This window comes from Megascapheus bottae, chromosome 26, assembly GCF_031878675.1.
Source record: "Megascapheus bottae isolate mThoBot1 chromosome 26, mThoBot2.hap1, whole genome shotgun sequence".
In the NCBI taxonomy this organism is placed as follows: Eukaryota; Metazoa; Chordata; class Mammalia; order Rodentia; family Geomyidae; genus Megascapheus; species Megascapheus bottae.
The window spans coordinates 23,332,607-23,350,834 of record NC_143534.1 but is presented as its reverse complement, the minus strand read 5'-3'; the positions used below and the strand labels follow the sequence as shown (position 1 = coordinate 23,350,834).

General features: G+C 39.4%; 1 protein-coding gene across 6 annotated transcripts in view; it reads right to left on the bottom strand.

Moving 5' to 3' along the window:
* Positions 1 to 18,228, bottom strand: part of Ccny (cyclin Y) — a 189,685-nt gene that overhangs the window by 55,980 nt on the left and 115,477 nt on the right. Inside the window, exons 1-2 of one of the 6 annotated variants that reach the window (XM_090319150.1) lie at positions 9,078 to 9,240; positions 8,760 to 8,840 (exon numbers count right to left, since the gene is read on the bottom strand). The exons of 4 other annotated variants lie outside the window; for them this stretch is intronic. In XM_090319150.1, the coding sequence (XP_090175276.1) occupies positions 8,760 to 8,817 (58 nt within the window). In that variant the 5' untranslated portion in view covers positions 8,818 to 8,840; positions 9,078 to 9,240. Of the gene's footprint in view, positions 1 to 8,759; positions 8,841 to 9,077; positions 9,241 to 18,228 lie in introns of those variants that run through there. One more of the 6 variants, XM_090319151.1, reaches the window with a different exon arrangement.

The following is an 18,228-nucleotide window of genomic DNA, read 5'->3' as shown; positions in this document are numbered from 1 at the left end:
AACAAGGCTCATTTTGGTTCTTATACTGAAGATTCCCTCCCCACCATGCATCCTTCCCCCTCCCTGAGTTCCTTGAAGTCAGGCCATCTTTTAAGCAAAGGCCTTAATTTGGAGGAACTATCAAGTAGGAAAGGTAAAGGACAAGGACTTGGAGAGAGGAGTAGTAGGGAAAAAAGCAAAATGAGAATTCAGTCCACATAAAAAAGGCACTTTACTTTTTCTAAAGTGTCTGAGACAGAATCTCACCCTGCTGCATAAGCTGGCTGTAAACATTAACTGTCCCCTGCCTCAGCCTCCCAGGGGCTGAGATCACCCATGTGCCTCACAGGCACAGGTGGAGACTGAATAACAACCAGGAACAAATAACACAAAACTATTCACTATACTTGTATTTTTGTTATTTTTAGTTATACTGGGGTTTGATTCTCATGAGAGCCTCACACTTGAGCCTCACAGCCTTTTTCTTTTTTTTTTTTTTTTCATATGGTCCTGGTCTTGCCCACCATCTGTTTCTCTTGAAACTGAAATTATAATAAATATGCATTCCCACCCCTCACTTGGCTTTTAAAACAATGCTAAACCGGAGTTTGGTGTTTAAAACAGTACCAAGCTGGGCACTAGTGGCTCATGCCTGTAACTACTCAGGAGGCAGAGATCTGAGGATTGCAGTTCAAAGCCAACCTGGGCATGAAAGTCCATGAGACTCTTATCTCCAATTAACCACCAGAAAAGCAAAAGTGGCGCTGTGGCTCAAGTGGCAGAACACTAGCCTTGAGCTGAAGAGCTTATCACCCAGGCCTGTTTTCACCAAGAATTCTGTTAGGTTTAGCCAGAATCCCCTTTTCCCTGGATGTTTACTCCTAGTAAGTTTCTGACCACCACTCTGAATTCCCACTTTCTTATGCTGTATTCAGAGCTTTTTCTCTTGCTGCAAAATCACAGCACTACAGTTCTTCTCTCCACCAAGAGCCATAGTCCTGAATAAAGCCTCCTTTATGGTGCTTTAACAAGTGTCAATGAATAGTTGACATCAGACCTTTAAAGTGTTACCTTTTACTGTCCTTTTCTTTCATAACCAGAAAATCATCAACCAGGCCCCCAATGAGCCTTGGAAGCTGTCCAGGCCCCAAAATCCAGTGCTTCAGACTAGCTCAGCACACAAGCAACCACACACAGCCTTTCCTCTTCCTCTTCTCTTCACTTCCCACTGTTTCTTCTTCAGTTAAAAGAAGAGACGTTTGAGTCCAGTCTCCACATACAGTTCTTGTAACAGCATAAATACTGTGTCTGTTCATCTTAATACAGCACATAGTCCTTAGCAGAGCTTCATGTACTATGTGTGCTGTAAAGAGCATTTTATAGTTCATGTCTTTTTACTGTGATGCCACATCTGTGACACTTCAGATGACTTTATGCAGAAGAATGGATAAAACAATAAATTGTTTGACAAACATTTCAAGTGGATTATTTCCTCTAAACTACTAGAATCATTTTTTTCCTCTTCAATTTGCTCAAATGTAACAATGGCTTGATATTTTCCAAGTGAATGCTATTTGCCAGGCACAATTCCAGGTGTTTCACCTGTATGAAATATTTTGGAATTCACTGTAATTATCCTCAGTGCTAAGATTATTGAGAGGAACACACCTCAGAGATGTCACAGAATATTTCCAAATTCAAGCAGCTGCCAAGTGAGCTGATTCTAAATTCTAAGCCAAAGAGATCAAGGAGATCTGCCTGAAAAAAGTCATTTTCTATAACACAGTGCAACCTCTCAGTGACTCTTCACCCCCTGGCACAGGAAGATTCTGTGTTAGTGTCTCTACTGTTTCACTAGAATGCAACAAGGTCTTTACTAGCTTTGGGGTATTCATTTCCAGGCTATCCAATGCTTTACATATACTCGTACACGTACATGTGCACATGGCATGCGCACGCGCACACACCCCAGAAATCACCCAGAAACTAGTAGTTATGCCTTCTAGACTTAGCATGCAATGTCCTATACAGAAGACCATACGTAATATAAAGGTTTTCAAGTAGTTGCACAACCAGTACCTGTCTGATTAAGCAACTAGTAATTAAATATTTATCCATCCCTTAGTATCCAGGCTAATCACAATGACATGAAAGGATCAGCTCACAGAGGGCTAAGCTGGTAGAAGTAGTTAAGGGCAGGTCCGTCTACCCAGCCTTTCTTGTTTGGCCCGGAGTGGTTCAGTCTACTACTTGCATCTCCTATCAAACTATCTCATTTGTACATTGTACTCAACATCTTCCCAGCAGCAGCTTCACCCCTAGAAGCTCTTGGACTTTCATACTCCCTTCTCATTGGATTCCACTGAGGAATCCTGCCTGCGCAAATTCCATCTGTTCTACACTCTTCTGAGCTAAAGCTTTGTTTCACAGAATATAATGAGCTTACCCCACGTGCTTGTCTTCAATATGGCCAGAGGTCCTCAATAACCTAAGTAATTTCTGCTTATCAGATTTGACTTTCCAATCTCCTCCCTTCCTATCTGCTGCCAACATTCACTCTCCCCTGTCCATTTTCTGCTTTTATCAATAAGAATTGAAAGAAGGGTGCCTTTGCTCTTTCTGAGGAGACCTAAGGCAAAGAAACCTGAGGGGTATATTTGTGAAAGGAGCACAAGGAACATTGGGGAATATGACTCAGGGTGGCCACCACACAGCTCTGCATTCTAGACAGCTGAGCCTATTCAAGGAAAAGACAGAGAAGGCAATGATACACATTTTGCTTGTCTTCAAATTCCTTGCCCCCACCCTCACAACAAGGATGTAATCTCTGAAGAGACTTCTCTATTTTGTTCACTGCTGAAGCTTCAGAACCCAGAATAAGACTTCACAGAATGCCACTCCACCTCAAAAAATATTTGCTGAGGAATGTATCTGATTAAAATTCCCTTCTACAATAAAAAACACAGGTCAGATTCTTTGACTTCTATATGAATGAGAACAAATTAATTCAGAAGAGATTTCTGATAAACAGTTTTTACCTAAAAAGTGAGTGGAACTGTACCATGTCATCAAGAGACTTATAGTCTCCAGAATAACCATAGCAATTGGTTCTGACTTTAGTGACAGTTGCACCTGGTGAGGAGAGAAATGCACATTCTTCCTTAATTGGGAAAGTAGAAGCGAGTCCATTGAAATGAAAGCCTTCAATGCTCACTGTGTCCAGTAGAAAAGATCACTCCATCCATTTTCAGCTATCTCAGGTTTCCTGAGAACTACTATCTCCTAGTTGCTCACATCATGTTTTAAGACTTTATGAAAGGCATGGCTCTTTTGTAAATTGTACCAGTTCCCCCGAAGTATACTGACTCTGATTACTCTGACTAGTACCCTGGCAGATCTATTTAAGGTGGGCCATTCAACAAGCAAGCCAAAGACAGGCAAATGCCAGAACACACAGTTCATATTTTCAGGCTTAGTAATGTTATGGCTGCAGTCCCAGACAGATACATATGATATATTGGGGGGGCAGCCCTGGGGCTTGAACTTAGGCTCTGGGCACTGTCCTTGAGCTTTTTCAAGGCTGGCACTCTACCAATTGAGCCACAGCACCACTTCCGGTTTTTTCTGTCTATGTGGTACCGAGGAATAGAACCAGGGGCGTTGCACATGCTAGGCGAGCACCCTACCAGTAAACCATGTTTCTAGTCCATATAAAATATATTTTAGATATGCAATGGGTCTCAGTTTTAACTGAGACTGAACTGTATGTGTGTTTCTATTTCAGAGCCCCATAAACACAAATAAACAGTAGAGGGAGTCTTAGAATTCTCTTAACATCTATTAATTGAAACATTCTTAAAAGTGCATAATCTCTTTTTCCCTCCATATATTTTTATTGTAATTAATAGAAAGGATACATTATATTCACCAGATAGAAGGTGCATTACTTCACAAACATTGATACCCTTTCTCATGTCTTGGTCCCCATTTCCCTCCCCCCACACCTGCCCCTCACCTTCCCTATCCAATTTCAAATAACCAAATACACATATATCCAATATATCAGATAACAAGGTGAAATACTATAACAATATGAAATAACCAAGGGACAGCAAAAGAGATGAGAGATAGCATAGTACATTAAGAACAACAATCACTCATTATATGAAAAGGGCAAAGTCTCTTGAAAGGAAAAAATAACCTGAAAAAATCCAAAATAAACCTATCAACTGTTAATCAAACTTAGATATCTGGTAAGTGATTTTCATAATTCTAAAAACATCATGTACTTATATAGCAACTTTAGAGACTGCATCTGAAATTTGGCAGTCATGAATTCTGCTCTTGGGAATCCACCTTACTGAGAGATGTGCATTGCAGGCAAGGTTTTAGGTATCAAAATGTTCACTACTGTGTTATTTATAGCAGGAAAGAAAGAAAACAGCAGATATCCTAAATGTCCAATGATAAGGGATTAAATACCTAGATGACAAGTTTAAGGCAGCTGTAATTCTTAAATAAATAGTTTCACAATTTACAACTGAGGAAGCATTTCTGATCATGCTAAGTGAAAAAGATAAAAATTTGACATACAACATCACCATGCTGGAGTATTATATAAGTAGGGAGAGCTTGGTTATTATTTTACTAGTATTTTAGAAGACTCCATTGTTACATTTCCAAACATTTACAATATATTCCAACCAATCTCATTTCTTCTGTATTTTCCCATCTCCTTCCACTCCCCAATTCAACAAATTTCCTTGTTCAATTTTCATTGGTAGAAATGGTTTTGTTTTAAATTCAGCTTTTAAACACATTAGAAGAACTTACATATAAATGCAGACAATAGTTCTTTTTGTATGAAACAAGCACAAAAGCTTGTTTACTTCTTTGCTTTTATTTTCCAATTTTTCTCTAATAGGCAGACAATAGTCCCCCCACACACACATATACCATATTCAACCAGTGTAAGCTTAATACAATTAGATATTTTAGGGGTTTTTTTTTGGGGGGGGGGCCTATCTTCACCAAACTACTAGAGTATACCAGTATACTTTTTTTTTTTTTTTTTTTTTGCCTTCCTGGGGCTTAAACTCAGGGTATTGGTACTGTCCCTAAGCTTCTTTTGCTCAAGGCTGCACTCTACCATTTGACTTCCAACCTTCTCTGTTTATGTGGTACTGAGGAATGGAACCCAGGGGCTTCATGCATGCTAGGCAAGCACTCTACCACTAAGCAACCTTCCCAGCCACATTCTATCTTATTATTAATAAATGTTGTCAATTGTAATGCAAAATTCAATATATATTGATATGTTCATGTGACAAGACAGATAGTGTCTTGTGCTCTCCAGTTTTATGATATCTTGGAGGGTCTTCATACCCTCTATGAGAAAAAATGACTACTATATTTCACATCAAAATTGAGAAAAATCCCATAACCTTTCATTTTTAGTATACAAATACACAGTTTTAAATTTTCAAATCTCAAGAACAAAGACCCGGGTTCAATTCCTTGGTACCACATACATAGAAAAAAGCCGGAAATGGTGCTGAGGCTCAAGGGGTAGAGCTCTAGCCTTGAGAAAGTCCAAGGACAGCGCTCAGGCCCTGAGCTCAAGCTCAGGACTGGCAAAAAAAAAAAAAAAAAGCAAAAGTTAGCATGAGATACCTTCTGAAAAGCAAGCTATAAAGCCCCTTCCCTGAAAAGAAAATAAAAACAGGACAACAAGAAAAAGATGAAATGAGACAAGACCAGACAAGACGAAGTCTGGAGGCATGGTTCAAATGGTTGAATGCATGCCTAGCAAAGTCAAGGCTATGACTTATATATGTATAAATGAAAATACAATTCAACGAAGGTTAAATTATTAACCTCTAATAGGAAATGTCTCACTTTAAGATAAGCAGAGCTATGTTTTGTTTAAAAATGATCAAACCAATATTACTTATTTAATAGCACACACACACACCTCAACCTGGTTCAGTATGTGACTAGGAGTGAAGTCTTTATTTTGCTTATCATTTCTGCTCCATGTAACTGGAGATCAACAAACTAGTCCTCTTCATAAAACAAGCTAACACCTGCAGTAACTGTTCAAACCCGCAGAAGTCTCAAATAAGGAATTCCACACTGACTGTTACAGGAGGAGATTCTCATTGTCACAACCAACAGCTTCATGTTCAACATGCTTCTTTATTACTCTCTCTTCTTGGCCCTTAAAAGGACAAATGTTACAGTACCCTTTCCTTTGCTCTCTACATTTATTCATGTATGACTAAGAAAAAGTTCAGTAATCTTACAAACAGAAGATTAGCACATAATATTAAACCACTAAGTTATTAGAAAAGATAGTCTTATCAAACACTTCCTTAGGATGTGGAGGTGAGGTAAAATTATAAGCAAAGATGATTAGCAGACAACTCACTCACTACCAGCCCCAATATTACTGCCATACAGGAAGGGCAATGCCAATTGCCAGATATGCAGAGGCATGCACGTTCTGCTTCTTGGTGTTTGGTATTACATACCTTCTGAATTGGGGGGGGGGCAGAGAGAGGGGGGAAGAAGAGACTAAAGACAAGAGTATTAAGCTTGCCCTGAGCTAACAAGCCTATTCCTGGGTTGGTAAAAACTATAAGGTGAGTCAACATTGATTGACAACCCACATAATATTCTCCCTCCAATCTAGCCAACCCTGATAAGAACCTTTCAGAACTGAACCTTACTAAAAGATCAACTGTAGTCTAGCCGTACTCTGGCATGAAAACCATCTGCGACCACTGATCTCCTGGCTATTTTAAGAAGAAATAGAAAATAACCCACTGATTCTGGTATGTAGGAACTTAGTGAATGTATAGCTTTTCAAGTACTTGCACAAAAACTGTAGTAACACAGTAAGCTCTGTATTATTTGGCCCACTAAGCCGAGTACCTTCACCCAACAGCTAAGCAATCCCACAGTGGTGTAAATCACTTTCCTCCCTTCCATCTCTCAACATCTATTTCATTTCTGTGGAAAGAAAGCAGAAAATGATTTTGTGTTTTATATAAACATACTAACTCTAGGTGTTAAAACCTTTATCTCTTTCATGCTAAGAAATACATGTTTTTTCTGCACAGTACTCAAAGAGCCATGAACTGCATGAAGTACAGAATTTGGCTTCAATGTGAAATAGTTATAAACTTTTAAAAACTAAAGAAATGGATGACTATGATACTTGTTCAACATTTTAATAAACTAGTGGAGTATGGTTTAATTTTAAAACCAAAGAATGTTATCAGTAAGGTTCCTCCTAACTTTCTTAAAGCTGTCCAAGAGAACATAGTCTCTCCCAAGCCATAGGCAATGGTGCCCTGGGCTTCTAACCCACTTCTCTTAGTAGCACTCTCTAATACAGAGGACAGAGAAAAAACAAGCCATAAAAATAGCTTCCTCTAGAATGTAGGTGTTGCTAACAAGATGCAGTAGGAAAAAAAAACAAGTCAGGGCTGGGAATGTGGCCTAGTGGTAGAGTGCCTGCTAGCATACATGAAGCCCTAGGCCCAATTCCTTGGTACCACATACACAGAAAAAGCCGGAAGTAGTGCTATGGATCAACCAGTAGAGCGCTAGCCTTGAGAAAACTCAATGACAGTGCCCAGGCGCTGGGTTCAAGCCCTAAGGACTGACAAAAAAAAAAAAAAAAAAAACAAACAAACAAGTCACAGGAATTCTGCCCTTTCTCCAGGGCTCTGCTTGCAATATTCAGAAACAAGAACCCCTCCCAGTACACAATGGTCTCCCTACCAGTAGGAATGACTTTTCAATCCTTACTAGCTCAGTTAGCTCAAAAAAAGACAAGAAGGCACCACATGTCATCTTTCAATCTCCAGAACTGCTGTACAAAGCTTCTGCAACTCATGCCCATTACATGGCAGTAAGACCATTACATAGCCTTATTAATAAATTCTTCATACTCTGTTCTCTTCCTCTCTGTGAACTTGCTATGTCTGCTCTTTATCCTTAATCTTTACTGCCCCTGCAGCTTTAATGCCCTCAACCTCTTCCCTGGCACCCACCCATAAGCCAGTATTTCTCCCATACTATTTAGTTGTCATAATTCCCAGTGATTTAAAAGACAGAGGTTAAGTGCTTGCTTTGCCTTCTATTTCCTGGGCCTCCTGGTTCTCTGGGACCTGGATTCCATCTACTCCAAGCTGAGCAAACCTTCTCTCTGTGACCTCACTTTCTACCTTCCCAGCTCAATTCCTCTATTATCTCAGCCCCAACAGTTCTTCAACCAACCACAATCATTCCCTAACTCCAAGTTCCAAAATGCTCCAAAACTCAAAAGGTTTTAAGTGTTGGCATTCAAAAAGTTTTATATTTTGGATTTTTAGATAAGAAATTCTCGATGAGGAAAGCTAATACAAATACTTAGGGGGAGAGGGGTCCAAAATCTGAATCACTTCCTTCCCTAAGCTTCCCTAAGCTATGAGAAAAGGATATTCAGGCTATAGTGATCCTATTATCTTTTTATGATCCCTCAACCTTGCTGTACTCAGGCTCTTTGATGTAATCTAAAGGTGAGAGCTCATCATGCAAGTGTTCCCTGTGCAGTTACTATTACGCTGCTCTGGATCTGCCCAGAGAGCTCCTGCCAAATCCCACAGAATAAATTAACTCTTCGCCCATACTATGTTTGCCCTATCCAGTCACATACAGCTGAAGGAAAATGCTGCTGCCTATTTCGACTTTAAATTCCTGACAAGCCCCTTAAATGTGGTGCCAAATACCTTTTCTCCATTTGCTGAATTCCCACTCCTCTCCTTCATCCAGCCTTGCACACACCATGGCATTGTCACCTTACTGCCAGTCTAGTGAAGGAAACAGAAGGCAGGAAGGTACCCTCCTGCCTCAGGCTTCTAGGTGTACTTCCCCAGGCCAGCTTCCCTCTGCAGTAGGATCTTTACCCCTCTCAAACTCACTCCTGCATTTCCTATTTTCCTTCCCATCAACCCCACTCCAGCTTCCTGCTTCCCTTGTCAGCAAGGCTCCCTTTCTTCAATCCCTAGCCCTGCATGGCCAAATCTCAATCCTTGCCTACTCCTTACAGTAAGAGGAATTTCTAACTCCTTGAAACATTTCTCTCATTTCTTCTCAGGCTGTCGGTTGTGTCTGTGTCTGTTTCAGCTCTTTCTTAGGCTCCCTGATGGCTTCCTGTCTCCTAGTTTAGGACTCTCAATCTCAGAGGCAAGCCTTTCCCTCCACACACAAGCAAGCCTGCTTGGATGAGTCACCCACAAGATTCTAAACATATTATTAGACATAAGCAACATCATAATACCTAACACAGTGGCTATATGTGCTTCTGCTCTTGGTGCCTTGGCTGTGGATTATTCCAATTCCCCTCAAAACTGAACATAATGTGGTCTTCTCCAAATTTACAATGATGTGAAGATCCCACAGTGGGCACAGGCTGGAAAAACTGCCCCGTGGACATTTAAGGGAAGAGTTGGCATGAGCCAAAAGGATCATTCTCCTAAATTCTTCATGTTTCTGCCAAAATGTCATCTTGCTTAAGAATAACATAATCATAATATAACCATAATGTTACTTTACATAAGCAACAGCATTAATACTTAACATAGTGGCTACAGCTACATGTCAGCTTCTCTTGTAAGAATTTTCTGTATAAAACAGAGACAGAGACAGAGGTGGGGAGAAATGAAAACCACATACTTCTTTTTAGTCAAAACAAATCAGGACATAAGATTTTACTCAATTCCTTTATCTCAAGATATATCATGTAAGCTTTTGAAAATATTGAAGTCTTGGTAAACCCTGTATCATTCCTTTATATTTGCTCATTTTCTAGTGAGAAGGAAATACTTGGCATGTGATAAACAGCAACTCCGGAAATGGATGTTATTTTTAAAAAATCAATGGTCTACTCTTCTCTAGTTATAACATTGCTTAGAAAAGGATATTTTGGCATTACTTAACTTCTTAATTACCTATGGGTAAGGAGGAAAATGATAATGGTAATAAACTGGACATTATTAGAGAGATACTATATAATGTGTGAAATGGTTTCCCTCATTTGTCATAATTAGTATAAACCTTTGTCTCTCCTAGTCTCTCCTAGCAGAGTTTACAATAGGGCAAAACCTAGATACATAGGGCCATATAGAATGAGGCTAAATGAAAGAACCTCCAGGGTATAGAAACAAGAGCCATATAATGTGTAAATGCTGTTCTTAATGTACTATGTTATTTCTCATCTCTTTTGTTGTCCTTTGGTTATCTCATATTGTTACAGTATCTTACCTTGTTATCTGATATATTGTATATATGTTTATTAGTTTATTTGAAATAGGATAGGGAAAGGGGAAAACAAGATGAGGGGAGGGGATGGGAGGAGGGAAATGGGGATAAAAACATGAGAAGGGGTAGCAATGTCTGTTAAGTAATACACGGTCTATCTGGCAAATATAATGTAACCCTTCTATTAATTCCAATACAAACACATTTAAAAAATAATTTTCTGTATAGTATCATTTCATGCAACTCGTTATTATCTGCATTTGAACCTCAATGATATAGCACCTACCTTGCATGAGTGAGGCCCTGGATCCCATCCGCACCCTGTACACGTATGTGTACATATACACACGTACACACGTACACACGTACACACACACACACACACACACACACACACACACACACACACGGGCAAGATACAGAGATGGAGAATTTAAAGAACTTACGCAAAGTCATTCAGCTAGTATGTGATGGAGTATGTATTCCAACTCAAATGGTCTAGTTTCCTACGTTCTTACCCTTTAATTTCTCCTTTGTTTTGGGAGGTTTTAATCTCCTTTTTTCTTTTTCTTCCTTTCTTTCCTCTATGAACATGTAAAACCTATATGGCAGAGGCTTTGCTGCTTGTTTACCAGTTACCACCAAGCTCAGGATGGTTTAACACAATGCAATGATTTCCATCAAAGGCAGTCATTCTAGTCAATGTATATTATGTAAGAATTGAACTACATAACTTGACGATGGGAATGAAAATGGGGGAGAGAGATGAAAGGGGTGACACTGATCAATAAGTACTTATAATCTGACGTCTGGAATTATAACTTCCTTATAAAACTACTTTTTTGGGGGGGGGGGGGCCAGTCTTGGACTTGAGCTCAGGGCCTGAGCACTATCCTTGGACTTTCTCAAGGCTAGCGCTCTATCACTTGAGCCTCAGCACCACTTCAGCTTTTTTGCATGTATGTGGTACCGAGGAATAGAACCTGGGTCTTCATGCATGCTAGGCAAGCACTCTACCGCTAGGCCAAACTCCTGGCCCTACAACTACTTTAAATACATACATACATACATACATACATACATACATACATACATACATGCATGCATGCATGCATGCATACATACATACATACATACATACATACATACATACATACGGGCTAGGCAACAATGGCTTACACCTATAATTCTAGCTACCCAAAAGAAGCTGAGATCTGAGGATCACAGCTTGAACCCAGCCTGGGTAGTTAAGTCCTTGAGACTCTTATCTCCAATTAACCACACAAAAAAAGCTAGAAGTGGAGTAAAGCTCTAATGGTAGAGTGCTAGACTATTAGCCTTGAGCAAAAAAAGCTCAGGGACAGTGAGTTCAAGCCTCAGGACTAACACAAAAAAGGGAAGGGAAGGGACTATGTGGCTTCCCACAGTTAGAGGTACTAGCCACAAGTGTCAATAGAATAAGGCAGCTCAGAACAAGCATTCCCAGGAGCTGAAAATGAGAGCAGTCAATGCAGGTTCTTAAGTACTTCTGTCACAGAAAGTACCAGGAATACACCTACACATTTTGGTTGAAATTTGTTTTCCTGTTTGTCAGCATCAAAGAATTTGTGGTCAATCAAAATTACAGCCCACACACAGATAATCAACCTTCACCAAACAAATTTGAGCAAACCAGTGAACAGAAACATATAAATTCCAAAATCCCCAAACATTCAATAGGCTCATTATTTCTAGTATATTTCAGGGCAGAAATGTTGTGCATGAGTTATTTATAGACACTTCAAAATGGCTGATATGATAATGCTACTAAATAATGTTTCAAACCGCTTGAAATCCTAGAAATTAAGATTTTATTGATATTGCATTCAGGACACCATATTTGACTTAACAAATGGAATTTTATAGGTACAACCTAAAAGCGTTAAAAATAACAATGATAATGAGTCATTATCACCACTGCTCAGAACCAGAGTTATATTTCCCTGAAATATAAACAAAATTCCCTGATTCTTCACATGTTCACTGACAATGCTGCCTGTCTTTCTGAGGCACAAATGAAAGCAGCCTTCTTTAAACGTATATCAGTTGTTTAAAATACATGTGAACAAACATATAATAATTATTAAAGCAAATAGGAAATTTGAGAGTTAACTTTGGAACACAGTAAGTTAATAATGCAATTTTGAAACTGTCAAAAGAGACTGTTTACAACTAAATCCTACCCTTTATCTCTCAGCAGAATACAGAGAAATGGACAGCCTTGGGATGTCATCTAATCTTACAGATCCCACAAGGAATTGAAGTAGAAAAAAGAACCCAGCACTGTCAGTCCTGTTTCTCTTGGCTCCGTAGAACCTGTAACAGGAAGATGGTACTAAAGAATTGCTGTCCACAAAGACCCTGTCAGGAAGGGAAGCAGCTCCTGAAACAGAGCTTACATTCTTGTTCAGTAGTAAAACGCACAGTATCTAGCAAGTATATATTGCCACACTTTTCCTAAAAGGAGGAAAATAATGAAAGAATGAGTCTTGTTCATAAATGTGTTCTAGAGATCAAGTAATTTTAAACAAGTAACATTAGGTAAGATAAAATGTTCTATATTTAGGCTGAGATCTGAGGACCATGATTCAGTCAACTTGGGCAGGAAAAATTCAGAGACTCTTATCTCCAATTAATCACAGAAAAGCCAGAAGTGGAGCTGTGGCTCAAGTGAGCATCTTTGTTTGGCATCTCAATCAATAGAAGATTCTGGTGTTTATTTGACATATAAGTGTATTTTTAATGGTACTAGGCTTTGAGCTCAGCATGCCTGGCAGACATGAAACCACTGAGCCATGCCTCTAGCTATATTTTGTATTGTTGTGGTTTTGGTGCTAGTCCTGGGGGTTAAACTCAGAGCCCAGGTACTGTCCTTGAGTTTTTAATGCTCAGTACTAACACTATACCACGTAAGCCACCGCTCCATTTCCTGCCTTTTTGATGGCTAACTGGAACTTATACTGGTTATTTTTCAAGCAGGGTTTTTTTAAATTAAAGAATTTATTAACATTTTTACATCATATTTCAAATGATATATTTAACAAATAAGTATTCAAGAAGGGAATCTCTATATACAATCACTGGCACTTAGATTTTAGAACATAATTGAAATTAGACTGAAGGTTTGTATGTCATCGATACATATTAATCTATGTATTAAAACATTATGTCTATAGAGTCACAAATTTTTATGTCCATGCAGTTGTGTTTATATTTCCAATACCATGTCCATAGCATTGGGTACGCGAATAATGAGTCCTCACTCTTGTGCTTTTTGGATCTAATAGCCACACACTAAGGATACCGTGCGCCTTTTGTTCCTTTGGTCTTGACTCGTCTCACTCAACGTGATTTGCTCTAGATTCATCCACTTCCTTGAGAATGCCATTATTTTATCTTGTCTGTTGCCTACGTAGAATTCCATTGTAGATCTATACCACATTTTTTGTATCCATTCATCTACAGTAGGGCATCTGGATTGTTTCCATCGCCTGGCTATTGTGAATAGTGCAGAGATGAACATGGCTGAGCAGATGTCCTTATCATTTCCTGGGTTTTGATGTTCAGGATAGATTCAGGCAGGTTTTTATTCCTGCCCAGCCATGTGCCAACAGAGCAATCCTAACTATTTTAGGCTTTCTGTCACAGCAAGATGATAGGCATGGATTGCTAGCACCCTATTTACTGTGTAAGCATTTTGAAAAGAAGACTTTTTGAACTTCGCTGGCTTTTTAATCTCACTTTGTGAAATCAGCCACATTGTGACTGATAAAAGTACTGTACTAGCTTGGTGTAGTGGCTCACGCCTGTAATCCTAGTTACTCAGTAGGCTGAGATCTGAGGATTTCCAGTTCAAAGCCAGCCCAGGCACTAAGGACTGAGAGAGTCTTATCTCCAATTAACCTCTCTAGAAAACCAGCAGTAAGGCTGTAGCTCAAGGGTTATGGTGGTAGCCTTGAGCTATCCCTGAGCTCTTCAGCTCAAGACTACAGCTCTCCCCTTGAGCCAAGCCCCACTTCCCGTTTTCTAGAGGTTACTGGAGATGAGAGTCTCAGGTCCTTTTGTGCCTGGGCTGACTTTGAACCTTGATCTTCTGATCTCAGCATCATGAGTAGCTAGGATTATAGGTGTGAGCCACTGTGCCTGGCAAAGTTCTAACTTTTTGTTTTTGTGGGTAATGGGGCTTGAACTCAGGGCCTGGGCGCTGTCCCTGAGCTCTTCGGCTCAAGACTACCACCCTACCCCTGGAGCCACAGCCCCACTTCCCAAAGTTCTAACTTTTTTTAAAGCTTGAATTCTTCCCAATGACATGATAAAGAATATGTATTAGGGGCCAGGAGTTTGGCCTAGTGGTAGAGTGCTTGCCTAGCATGCACGAAGACCTGGATTCGATTCCTTGGTACCACATACATAGAAAAAAGCCAGAAGTGGTACTGTGGCTCAGGTGGTAGAGCCTTAGCCTTGAGAAAACCCAAGGATGGTACTCAGGCCCTGAGCCCAAGACCAGGACTGACAAAAAATAAATAAATAAATAATAATAATATATGTATCAGTAAGTCTATACCATGGAAATATTTTAACTTGCTATCCCTATAAACATACTCTATTCTTTCTTTCTGTTGGTGGTTTCCATTAACAACGCTCTCTCCAGTCAAGCTGTAGGAAAAGTAAATTTCTTACTTCCTATTTCCTAGTTCCAAAGCAGCCTCAAAACATGGCCTCAGTTTCCTTGCTACAACCTGAAGCTCTTCTTTTCCTAGGTCAAGTGCATTCTAGTTCCAAACCTGACAGCACATTCCAGCCCTAACAAACTCCTAGTTTTCCGGCATTCCACCCCTCCTCTGGTCATTCTCTCTGAGCAACTTTCCAACTCCTCTATTTGATTGGTTGCTGTGCCTAACAGAAAAAGAAGCAGAGGAGATGCCTGGAATGTGGTGTTTAGAAGTTCCTTGCATCACTACTTCCATAATCTCTAAGTTGTTACAGGCTGACCTCTGTCATTCAAACTATTCAATATCCTCCCCTAACTTACCGCTCCATAGTTTTTGGTTTTTTTTTTTTTTTCCAGTTGTGGGGATTGAACTCAGGGCCTGGGCACTATCCTTGGAATTTCTTAAGGCTAGCGTTCTACCCTTGAGCCACAGCATCACTTCTAGCTTTTTCTGTATATGTGGCATGGAGGAATCAAATTCAGGGCTTCATGCATGCTAGGAGAGCACTCCACCACTAGGCCACACTCCCAGCTAGACCTCTGTACATTTTATCTCCTCCACCCAAAGCCATTCTCCAAAAAGCTTTACCAACATTTTTTCTGTGTATGTGCAGGTACTGAGGCTTGAGCTCAGGGCCTAAGAGCTGTCCCTTATAAATTACTCAAGGCTAGCAATCTACCACTTGAACCACACCACCACTTCTGGCTCTTTAGTGGCTAGAGATGAGCCTCACAGACTTTCCTGCCCCGGCTGGCTTTGTACTATGATCCTAAGATACTAGCCTTCTAAGTGTGAGCCATTTGCATCATGATCATCTTTTTAAAACATAAGCCTAATTTAATTTGTCAAAAGTTTACAGCTATATGAAATATAGATGAAATAAATCAAATCAGATCATACCCTGTACCCCATACTTCCCACCATATATCATCAGAAGGGCTGACATGTCTGTGAGTACCCCTTAAATTCATTATATACGACTATTATATATTCCAAACATGACAAAATCTCCCTCCCCCCCTCTCTTCCACAATACATCATGTTGCTTCAAACCTCTGTTTTTGAGAAATAAAATATTTATTTATTTCAGGTATAAAACATTTTATCCTCAGAAAAAATAAGTTCTGTATTATAACAGCAATGAAAATTACTTTTTGTTTTGTTAACAGACTTCTGTAGGGCTTTCCCATATGTTTAATGTTTTATAAACACTGGTCCGTTGTGTACTCAAAACCCTTTTCAGAGGAGGAATTTCTAAAAAGACAGTCATACTGGGCTCACACCCGCAATCCTAGCTACTCAGGAGGCTGAAAATCTGAGGATCGAGGTTCAAAGCCAGCCCAGGCACTAAAGTCAGAGACTCTTATCTCCAATCTGCTACTAGAAAACCGGGAGTGGCACTGTGGCTTAAGGGGTAGGACAGTATCCTTGAGTTTAAGAGTTCAGGGACAACGCCCAGGCCTAAGAATAAGGAGGTAGCTTTGAGCTGAAGAGCTCAGGGACAACACCCAAGCCAAGAGTTCAAGCCCCACAGTGGACCAAAAAAAGACAGTCATGTAAACTGGAGCTATTTGGGATTAAAGTATTAATAATAGTGTGATCAAGTATTTAAAAAGATAGAGAATTAAATTTAAAAGGTATTTTCCCATATTTTAGTAATATTTAATACAAACATATGAGTTTGAGGAGTGAGTTCTTATTTGTAAGTTGCTTATCATAGTACAGTCTTAGCTTTTAAGAGATTGGTGAGAATAATAAGGATAAGAAGTCTGAACAGAGTAGAACTAAGTAGAGATTATTATATTTAGATGAAGGATAGTATTATAAATGTAGATCCTTTAGGTCATACATATAAATATGATTGAGCTATACTATAAATCAAGTGGAAGTTTGTCATCTTTATTCCTATTAAATTATTAATATTGAGGCTGGGAGTTTGGCCTAGTGGTAGAGTGCTTGCCTAGAGTACACAAAAACCTGGGCTCGATTCCTCGGTACCACATACATAGAAAAAAGGCAGAAATGGTGCTGTGGCTCAAATGATAGAGTTCTAGCCTTGAGAAGCCCAAGGATAGTGCTCAGGCCCTGAGCTCAAGCCCAAGACTAGTAAAAAAAAAAAATTATTGATATGTACACTGACAGTACCTTCATTACTAGAAATGTTAGGGACATATTCTATTGAACTAGTAAATTAAAATGTGAGTAATCAGTTCTGCTTTTGTGAGGCAAGCTATAAATTAAACCTATGCATTTTGTTGCTACTATTATTCAGTTTAATTCTTTTAAAATGAACAATCTGGTAAATATTATATTTTGGTCAAAGCTCTGTATTTCTAAATCAGCTAAAACGTCCTTGCTCTACAAGGAAACTACTTGACTTTTTTTTTTTTTTTTAAACTGGGGGACTGAACTCAGCGCCTAGGCATTGGCCCTGAGCCTCTTTGTACTCAAGGCTAATGCTCTATTACTTGAGCCACAGCTCCACTTCCAGTTTTTGAGTGGTTAATTGGAAATAAAGAGTCTCACAGGGACTTTTCTGCCTCAGCTGGCTTTGAACCGCAATCCTCAGATCTGACACTCCTGAGTATTAGAGGTGTGAGCCACTAGCACCCAGCCTACTTGTCTTTTAAAATTATTTTTAAATGTCAAGTCCTAACAGCAGACCTCTGTAACTGCCCGCAAATCACTTCCATGAAATTTATATACATCTCTGGTCTTATGATTTTATCATCATTTAATTATAGAACCATATAATAGCCTGACTCACATAAGACTAAGGTGCCAAACACATCAGGTACGTGTGTGATGTCTAATTAACTTTAATTAATTTAATGTTCTTTCAATGACTCATTGTTTTTGTTAAAGTTCTAAGATCAATGCTCAAAGCTACTTAACTAATCCCTGATCCAGCTCCTTAATTTATAGTACCTGTATATATTCATCTTCAACATTCACCTAACTAATGTGCTTATTCATGCACCACCCCTAAGTATCAGCAGCCTTTCTCTACAGTTGCTCAAGCAGTCCTGTCCTACACTCCTTTTTTCACTCCAAAGGCTTGTTTATTATGCTCATCTTCTCATGTGTACCCACTTTAGTTACATCTTGTTTACACTAATCCTAGGCACGCTTTCATTCTCCAGTGGTCCTCAAACAGCTCATCTGACATGCAGTCTCTGCATCCAAC